The sequence below is a fragment of the Lipotes vexillifer genome, unplaced genomic scaffold (assembly GCF_000442215.2).
Source record: "Lipotes vexillifer unplaced genomic scaffold, Lipotes_vexillifer_v1.1 scaffold796, whole genome shotgun sequence".
In the NCBI taxonomy this organism is placed as follows: Eukaryota; Metazoa; Chordata; class Mammalia; order Artiodactyla; family Lipotidae; genus Lipotes; species Lipotes vexillifer.
In genome coordinates this window covers 2649807-2660229 of record NW_006773072.1, presented here as the reverse complement: position 1 = coordinate 2660229, position 10423 = coordinate 2649807, and the positions used below count along the sequence as shown (strand labels likewise).

General features: G+C 43.9%; 1 protein-coding gene across 1 annotated transcript in view; it reads left to right on the top strand.

The window, feature by feature from the left end:
• Positions 1-10423, top strand: part of TMEM71 (transmembrane protein 71) — a 40154-nt gene that overhangs the window by 29087 nt on the left and 644 nt on the right. The window contains exons 9-10 of the mRNA XM_007448007.1: positions 1259-1377; positions 5285-5374. Coding sequence (XP_007448069.1) covers positions 1259-1377; positions 5285-5374 — 209 coding nt within the window. The remainder of the gene's footprint in view (positions 1-1258; positions 1378-5284; positions 5375-10423) is intronic.

Here is a 10423-nt window from a genome sequence, read left to right as displayed (position 1 = left end):
CTAGAGCGCAGGCTCAGTAGTTGTGGCTCATGGGCTTAGTTGCTCCACGGCATGTGGGATCTTCCCGGACCAGGGCTCGAGCCTGTGTCCCCTGCATTGGCAGGTGGATTCTTAACCACTGCGCCACCAAGGGAGCCCGGTATTTCATCTTTCTAAGCCTTAATTTCCTCATTTATAAAATGGGATAAAATATCACCTAATTCATAGCATTTTTACGGGAATTAAATGAGTCCACTCAGGCAAAGTACTTAAGGCTTAACACAGTGTTAGATACACACTAAGCTCTTCCAAAGTGGGAGCTGCTATTACCAACAGAAGTAGTAACATTAGTAGTAGGGGCAGGAGTTTTCCTGACTCCTGGGGCCATGTGAATTTTTCAGTTGGTAGGTGAGACAGTAGAAGAAAGGGGCGAGAAGTGGGCTGAGGCTTGGCCAAGGGCATGTCAATCTAGCTGAATAAATACTTGCCGTGTTTAACACAAAGTGCAGTGATATAAAGACAATATGGGTTTTGAAGTCAGACAGACATAGGTTGGACTTGGCCGCTCTGTCATTTATGACCTTGTGATGTTGGGCCTGTCACTCAGCTTCTCTGAACTCCATCTGTAAAACAGATACGTTCACGCCTTGTGGTTCCACAGTCTGAGGGTAGGTGGGGGTGGTATGACTTTTCTGACACAGAGGAGATCAAAGAAGAGAAGATGAGCTTATATACAGGAATGAGAAAGGATTCACTTTGAAAATAACCAGTTAACTTTTCTTCATTCTGTAAGTGCTTCACCCTCATTTCATTTAAATAAAAAAAGAGAAAATTCAAATAGGCAAAAGAGAAAAAGCTACCCAGGATCCCTCAACCCAAAGACAGCCACTGCCAACATCTTGGTTTTGAGCCAAGAAAAATGTCTTGGTGGCCAGGGTGATAAGATAGGAAAACAGGCCTCCCAGAGAGAAGGACTTTGGACATGGAAGCAGCCACCATCTGGGGTCAATCGTGCGGCCGTTGCCCTGTTAGAAGCAGAGGGCTCCGGCAGATGACAGGCCCAGCCCCCTGCTATGATTTAGTATAAGGGCAGTGTCATCAGCTGTCACCCTGCAAGAAAGTTATCTTACTCCCTACGCCAACGTGGGGGCCAAGGTGGCCACAGTAAAAGTTAGTTTTAAAGACCCTTTATCAAACGGGGAGCAGGACATAAACTAAAATCTAGTGTATCCAGTACATCACTGTGTCCTCACTCTCTCCTTCCCTCCTTTTTTTCAAGTCTTAGCCCCGGTGTCAGTTCTGAGCTCCACACAGCTCAGGGCTCACAGTTCAATGATCGAGGTAGACAAAGAGGCAGCGACATCAACGTGATGGGCAATAAGACAGAGGGGACTCCAGGTAGCCATGGATCCCTAATGAGGGTGGGATGCTCTCACCTCTGCCTGGATTGTAGAGCCTCCCAGGCGTCCTCTGTACTCCCCTGCACAGCTCTCAGCCCACTGGCATAAATCCAGTGTCTATCTTTCCTCGTGAGTATAAGCTCCAGGAGGGCATTTCTATCCCCGGTGCCTAACAAGTGCCAGCTGGGGAGATGCTCAGTGAGTACTGACCAGATAGATGCTGTTGAAAGAAAGTGTGAGTTGAGAGGTGTTTGTAGTGGGTACCAGCTGTCTTGTTCTGTCCAGTATCCCTTCTTCCCTTTGTCTGGTTCCCATAGCATCTTTCTCAATCACTCCTTCCCCGATCCATAGGTTTAGTGGGGCTGCTGGTCCCAAACCCTGGAGGACACAGAGGCACAGAACACAGCTTGGCCGATCAGATTCTCTTTCTCCCAGGGACAGACGTGATTAGAGGAAGGATGTGATTGAGCCTGGAATGAGGACTGAATTCATTCTGCTGCTGGCTCTCCCCAGCTTGGCTGCCCAGTTCTTTCCTAGAATCTCAGAGGAACCTTGGTGTCTTTCCAATAGAGCTTTCCTTTGAATTGAAGTTGGTCCGAATACGTTTACCTTGCTTGATAGAAAAAAGAAACTAATATACTCTTTTCTTTCTTTAAAAGTTTTAATTGAGATGAAATTCACAAACATAAAATCAACCATGTTAAAGTGTAAAATTCAAGGGCATTCAGTGCAGTCACAGTGTTGTGCAACCATCACCTCTAGCAAGTTCAAAAGCATTTTCATTACCCCCAAAACAAAACTCTGCACCCATTAAGCAGTCACTCCCCATGACCCCTCCCTCAGCCCCCGGCAACCACTAATCTGCTTTCTGTCTCTATGGATTTACCTATTCTGGATGTTTTGTATAAGTGGAATCATACAATATGTGACCTTTTGTGTCTGGCCGCTTTCACTTAGCAAAGTGTTTTTGAGGTTCATCCACATTGTAGCGTGTATCATTACTTCATTCCTTTTAATGGCTGAATAATATTCCATTGAACATTATTGGATGGACCACATTTGTTTATCCCTTCATTCACTAATGAACATTTGGCTTGTTTCCATCTTTTGGTTATTGTGAATAATTCTGAAATATTCTTGAAGAATGACTATGAGTTTGGCAGGTGAAGAAAACGGGAGAGGATATTTAAAGAAAAGGGAACAACAAATTCCAGAGCAGAGAAATGTTCCTACACAGCCTCTCCTCTTTGTACTTTTTCAGGCTAAAGTTGAGTCTCCACACAGCAGCTACAGGGATCTTTCCAAAATGTACATCAGATGGCCTCACTTTCCTGTTGAAAACACTCCATTCCATATTACATTTCCTCCCGCTTGCTCTGCCGTGGCCACAACACTGCTGTCATGTCTGTTCCTACAACACACAGCTCAGCTCCACCTCAGGGCCTTTGCACCTGCAGGACACCGGTAGAAACGCCCTTCTCCCCGAACTTCTTAAGGCCAGCTTCTCCTCATCGTGCAAATACCACCTCTGCAGCGAGAACTTCCCAGCCACCCCGGAATGTTCTCCCCATCCACACCCACCACCCCAGGTCACTCGACTCTCTCATTTTCTGAAGAATGACAAACGACATTTTTGTTCATTTGTGGTGTATGGTTTTTGTTTTTTTGGTTTGGTTTTGGTTTTTGTCTTTGGTCTCCCCCTGTTCTGTCCTCTTTTTCTTCACCAGAACAGAATCTCCAAGAGGGCCAGCGATTCATTGAATCCCCAGTGTCTAGAAGAGTGCCCGGCATATAGAAAGTGCTCAATAAATAATTGTTTAATGAGCAGTTGGCTGGGCGTGACCCATTGGAGAACTGGCAAGGAATATGGTGGGGCTGGTGCAAAGAAAGAAAGCCAGAGGTCCATGGATTGTGGCAAAAACATTGACTGTGTCTAGATTTCCCAAGATGCCTCTTTATGCCAGCCTTATTCTACTTTAGCTTTAGAACTTCTCTGATTTGATTATTTCATACTACTGAGGGGATGGAATTCTTATCTATTACTTCTGTTTCAGAGTCAGCATAAAAACCCTAGAAGAGAGTTGATCCTGAGAAGTGATTTTGCAAAGGGGAGGCAGAATGAACAGTGGGAGAAGGCAGAGCACTTATGTTCTCTTTCAGTGCTGTGTGGCTTCCAACAAATCACCTAACCTCTCTGAAGTTCAGGTTTCTCATCAGCAAAAATGGCATCTTTGAGAATAATATTCTATTATATGGATATACTGCATTTTGTTTATTATTCACCAACTGATGGACATTTGGGTGATTTCCACTCTAACTATTACGAATAAGGTTGCATGAAATTCACATACAAGTCTTTGTGGGGAGACGTGTTTTGATTTCTCCTCGGTAGATACCCAGTAACGAAATTGCTAGGTGATATGGTAAATTTATGTTTAACATTTTAAGAAACTACAAATCATTTCCAAAGTAGCTTCGTCATTTTCTATCCCCACCAGCCGCGTGTGAGGGTTCGGGTTTCTCCACAGCCTCGCTGACACTTGGTGATATCTGTCTTTCTGATTATAGCCATGCCCTAGTGAAGGCATGAAGGTGAAAGGCATGCCCTAGTGAAATCCATGAAGTGGATTTGCATTCCGTGGTAGCCAATGATGTTGAGCATCTTTCATGTGCTTCTTGTCTTACCACTCATTTTCTTTACTGCCTCTGTGCTCACAGTCTCATCTTTCACCTTAAATCAGTCACACCCTCCACAGTCAAACCCTGGACCTTGTCGTTACCTCCCTCATAGTCTCAAATTTGAACATTCCACTCTTAACTATCAGCATCTTTCCAGCTCACTATCTTTCTGCCTCCAACAATTTTTGCAGTGCTAACAGGATCAAATTATACTGATCCTGACAGTGTTTCACTGTCTCTCATCCTCTGCCATTTTTCTTCTCCACTTGAGATTCCATGAGCTATCATTAAAGTCATTCCTTTGCACCTCCCTCTGTTTATTGTGTTCTCCTGGTAAAACTGCAGCGCTGGTTGCATCCAGTGAGTCATCTGTCATGCACGTGTGCCCATAAACTGAACATGGCTCAAGAAAAACCACTCAACCAGGCCTTTCTTTAAATTCATGATCACAACCCTCGAAGCGTGTTTGGTCATGTCTGGCAATCATCCTATCCCACCCTGTGTACTGACTATCCTATACCCCAGGTGACTATTTCATACCTCGTCCTTTTTTTCTCAAACCTTCAAGAAATCCTCTCTGAGTCTCATTCTTAGCTGACGTCGTTGCTTCCTATTTTGCTGAGAAAATAGAAACAAGTATGAAGACACAGCTAACCATATCTATCCACCTGCCAGCATCTGTTCCTACTCTCTTCCTTCCTGTTCTATGGATGGAAAGTCCTTGTTGCTATTTAAGGCCATCTCACTGCTCATGCACTGAAACCCACCCCCTCTTATGTATTCATAGAAATTGCTCCAGGAATCGTTCTCTCTTCTGCAGCAGCAGCCTCTGTTATGCTGTCATAACTCCTGTCTTAATTAAGCCTTCTTTTGATTCCACACCCTTTACAACTACTCTCTTCCTCCATTTCTCTGCTCCTAGTAGTAGAAAATTCCTTGGTGGATTTGTCTTCCGTACTTATTTATCTCCAGTTCGTCTCCTCCAAGTCTTTCTTGAACTCACCCCAATCAGGATTTCACTCTGCCCATGCATCACAGCAGCCCCTGTCAAAGCTACAGTGACCTTCAATGTTGCTAAATCCAATGGTCCATTCTTGGGTCTCATTTGACTTGACCTATAGCAGCATTTCACATAGTCACTCCCGCCTTCTTGAAGCACTTTTCTTACTTGGCTTTACCTCCTACGTCACTGGCTTTGTGTCTCGTTTGCGAATTCTTCCACATAGGCCGACTTTCAAATTTTAGAGTATTCTTGGCTTTGTCTTTGGACCTCTTCTCTGTCAAAGTTCACTCCAAGAGTGGTCTCATCCATGCACGTGAGTGTAAACACCTCTGCAAACCACGACCTCTCCAATCCTATCTCCAGCCTGCACCTCTGCTCCACGTGCACATACCCAATTCCCCTCTCACGATTTCCACCTGGATGTCTAAACACATCTCAAGTTTAACATGTGCAGAACAGGCCTCTTAATTCCCGCCGCCTCCAAATCTGCGCCTCCACTTCTTCATGATGTCAGTTCACGGAAATGCCATTTTTTCAGTTTTCCTAATAAAAAATTCAGGGGTCCTCCTTGATTCCTATATTAGTTTGCCGGGACCGCTATAACAAAGTGCCACAAACTGGGTGACTCAGATGACAGAAATGTATCTTCTCATTGTTCTGGAAGCTAGAAGTCCAAAATCAAGGTGTCAGTAGGTTTGGTTCCTTCTGAGGGCCATGAGGGAAGGATATGATCCAGGCTTGTAAACGGCTGTCTCTTCCCTGTGCCTTCACATGGTCTTCCCTCTGTATGCGTCTGTGTCCATCATGTTTGGAATAACACTGTCTCCTTACAAGGTCTGACTGATTATTAGCCTCCCACCTACCCCTTAACATTTGTTCTTTGATCATCTGCCCCATCATATTAGGCACCTTTCTCCGTGCCTTTAGCAGGGCAGGTTTTCCTCCATCTGAGAGCTTTTACTGTTCTCTCTCCCGGGGAAAATCTTCCCTTTAGTTCTTCACATAACTGGCTCCTCCTCATGGTCAGGGCTCATCCCAAATGTGACCTGTTTGACTACCCAGGTAGCCTTCCTCTGAATTTACTCGATCTCCCATTTTTCTTCCATAACCTGTATCATCACCTGCAATTGTCTTATGCAGTCTTTATTTGTTTACTTGTTTTTTGTCTCTCTCCCCCTATGTGCATATAAGTTCCTGGATGGTCAAACCTTTCAGTCTCGGTCATCACTCTATGCCCAGCCCTAGGGGCTTAATACATGTTTGTTAACAACAACAACAAAAATAATGAGTTAATGGGACCCTCTAATGCCCACCCAGATGAGGAATCTTTATACCAACTACATCATGCTCTTGAAAAAATTATTTGGGTACACACGCACTTGCGCGTGTGTGCACACACACAAACACATACACACATTCAGGTTTGTAAGAGGAGACAGGGCAAGGAAAAGATTATATTAAAATCAGAGTTTGGAAAAGACAGTGTCAGTCCTCTGTTCATGTAAGCAAAACCTTGAAAACATTACTTTTCTCTAAGCTGAAGTGGGAAGCTATGTGTTCTAGGAGATTTTGTGGGTAAGGCCACTCTCTGCCTTTGGACAAATGGTGCACAGCAGGGCTGTGTGACAAGGAAGGTGAGATCATTTTCGGCAGCTGCCACCCAACTTGGAAAGGGTTGATCGATATGACAAAGTCTTTTCACAAAGAACATAAATCAAAGAAGATGACTGACAGTGAAGTAAACATTTTAGAACTAGAGTAATTAGGGATATATTAGCAATTAAAATAAACTTATTATCATTAGCAAAATTGGCAGTTACTTGCAGTTTCCCCAGGGGCCTCATATCAAGTTTATCCTTGTAGATTATATTAAGGCAGGATTAATGTTTCTGGAGATACAGCTTTAATTTCTGTGGATTTCATTTTTTCATATCCCTGTAGAGCTCAGTGGTTCTCAAATAACAGTCTTGTGGATCTCAGGTTTTCTATGAGCTGGACCCAGGTGTTATAACACCAAAACTGAGCAAAGCTGTAGTTTACCCAATTCTCAGAGAAAACTAAATGAGTGGATACGATTTTTTAGTTTCCTCTCTTATGCAATTTTTTTAGGCCTTCACCACCTGCTAGCACATGTCTTCCAGGAGGTACTAGAAAATGACAGAACTCCTAAGCCTGAAGCAAATAAATAAACTAATCAAGGGGAAACCTTGGTCACCAGCCTTCTAAGATCAATGCATCTTCCTTCTCTGGACATGTGTGCTGATGGGCTGGACTTTTTGGATGGTAACAGAGGCAGGACTGAACTCTACCTTTTTTACCTTTTGATTTCTGCTTATTGTCCTAACTAATGGGAAGGGTATCTTTTAGCATCATAAGGCATCAAAGTCATATCACTTAGGGTTCTTTGTTGCTAGTAATGAAAACGGACCCTGGCAATAGAACCAAAAGGGTAGTAGGGGTAACTTTGGCTTCTATAGCAGGAAACTCGTACCTGGAATCGCCCTCCAACAAGACCCAGAGGAGTAAATACTGGGACAAAACAAATGTCCACTTCAAACATAAGGTTATGAGAGACAGTGCGAGCAAGATTCTACTCTGTGTTAGAGTTGCTTTACTCAGAAGAATCTGGAAGACTTAGTCTCTTCCCACTGAAGCTGGGGAAGGTCCAGAAACAACAGATGTCCAAGGGACATGGCAGGATGGAGCTGGGAGGCAGTGGGGAAGGGTGGGCTGACAGGCAAATAAGGAAACAGTTCAGGAAACCAGAAAGGGAGAGGGCATGCCGGTGCCCATCTGAGAGGGGCTGACCTCATGGGAAATGAAGGAAATACTTTATTCTATATTTTAGACCCTGAGAGAAATTGTGACCTGTCACTGGTAATACTGTGTTCTTCACGGCAATGACTAACCGGGTCTGAACCCTTTCCCATGGATGTTGTAGGGATGTAATGGAAGGGTTACCCAAACAGATGTATATTCATTTGCTCTGGAAGTAAAGTGCTTAAGTTTAATTAATGGGTTTTAATACACACACCAGTAGTTTATACTGTTTCCCCTTTCAGATGAGAATTATTGGTCTAGTTAAGCAAGAAGAGCAACCATAGGTATGAAAGTTTAGGCCGAGGAAGGACTCTGGAGAACACCAAGTGGGGCCGGTGGGTTGATCTAGGCATGTGGAAGTTGGGTCTCAGTAGCCTTGGAGGATTCAGGGGGAGACTTTAGCTCTGCGTTTTTCAAACCCTACTTCTAGGAATTTCCCATGAGCCTCTAAAAGCCTCTGAACGCAAACAAAATCAAACACTGTTCTTTTCCTAGGTCTATACAGACAAATAACCGATTGAATTGTCTCAGTTCATATCAGATTAGTGCTCAGGGACACTGACATCTGCTTCAAACCAGAGAAGAGCCTCTTTTATGTGTCTTATGTATTAGGATTTGAACAGAGGACTGAGACTGCTCACACAATGCTTAGAAACAACTGAGTCCAGATTCTTACATAAATGAGGCATCTCCTTCTACAAAATCCTGCACAGATCAAACACATTTTAATTAAGTAAATGCAACTAACAAACTGTATTTAATTGAACACCATTAAACCATCCCATAAACATGCAGTGAAAGGGACTTGTCCACCCTTTGAATCCTGGTGTGCTTCCAGCCACTTCAACCAATAGACTACAAAGGAAAAGACTTGACCATTTCTCGTAGCAGTCAAGTCCACCGTTTCAGTTCTCTCCTGCTGTATTAAACTACTCCCAAACTTATCTCATGATTTTGTGGGTCAGGAATTCCGGCAGGGATCAGCTGGGTGATTCTCCTGTACTATGTGGCACTGACACACTGACATTCAGAGACGGATGGTCTAGTTTACGGGGTCCAAGAGAGCATCACTCAATATCTGCCATGTGGACAGGGAGAGCTGAAAGGCTGGGGCTTGGCTGGAGGGGCCACCTACACTTGGCTTCTCCAGCATGGTGGCTTTAAGGTAGACAGACTTCTAATAAGGCAGCTCGGGACTGCAAAAGTCAGTGTTTAGCAAAGCAGATTTTTATGAACTAACTCTGCAAATCACAGAGCATCTCTTTCTTTGTACTCTATTGGTCCAAGTGGTCAGAAGCATGCCCAGATTCAAGGTAAGGGGCATTGACACTGCCTTTCAATGGAAGGAATGTAAAATAATTTGTATCCAGGCAGGTTTAAAATCTTTCCATCCACCACTGGAAATTCTGGATGAAAGAAGGAGGGAAGGAAGAACTTGAAACTGTGGAAGTGTTGGTAAGCTTGGGAGCTTGGTTTACTTGTTATAGAGTTGCAATGAGGAAATTCTTCTGAAGGAAAATTAATGCAAAGTACAATGGAATTGTAACCACAGTATTAGTTACACATCATAAAAATACTGAATTATATAATAATAGTAAAAATAATAAGAACCCAATAGCTTTCTAGGTCAATGTCCCTGGAATTTATCCAGCACAAAAGAAGAAAGGAGGCCTATTTTGCTGTTCCTGGAATTTTTAAAAACCCTCTTTAAAATTTATTTCTACTTATAGACTATGTTGCAGCAGTTTTCTCAGGAAGCCCCACTCATCTTGTTACATTTCCAAGAGCCAAAGAAATAAGTCTATTTTGAATAATGATTTGCATAAGCAGACACACACCATGGCTCTTTAAACTACCACATTCAGTTTGAATGGAATGAACTTGACTTTACCAGGAGCTGTCACACTGTGATTTATTTCCCAGTTTCCCTTCCTGTCAGTGGACTGTAACAATCATAGCACACTGTACACCTGTCCTCTGTGGCCCATGGGTCCTCTGATTCTAAGAAACGGTGTCTGTGATGTTGAGTTGAGGAAGGACACAGCATAACCAGCCCAGCCTGGCCCATGACAAATTACGAAGTAAATATTCCTGGTTTCCCTGTTTTAGCACCCACATCTCTTCTCTATTCCACCAGAGTGTCAAACAATCTGTCAAGACCCTGCTCCCAGAAGGAGCTCTTATCCTAGATTTTAGTGAAAAGATCCCAAAATGAAGTAGTGTCCAATGTGCAAAAGAATGGGGCAGCTTTCCTGGGTAGCCTGCTCCATCCCCTAAATACTGAGTCTGCTGCTTTAAAAAAGTGTCTTTCATTCACTCAAATTATCTCATTAAAGCTTCACAATGGGGCTTCCCTGGTGGCGCAGTGGTTGAGAGTCCGCCTGCGGATTCAGGGGACACGAGTTCGTGTCCCGGTCCGGGAAGGTCCCACATGCCGCGGAGCGGCTGGGCCCGTGAACCATGGCCGCTGAGCCTGCGCGTCCGGAGCTTGTGCTCCGCAACGGGAGAGGCCGCAGCAGTGAGAGGCCCGCGTACCGCAAAA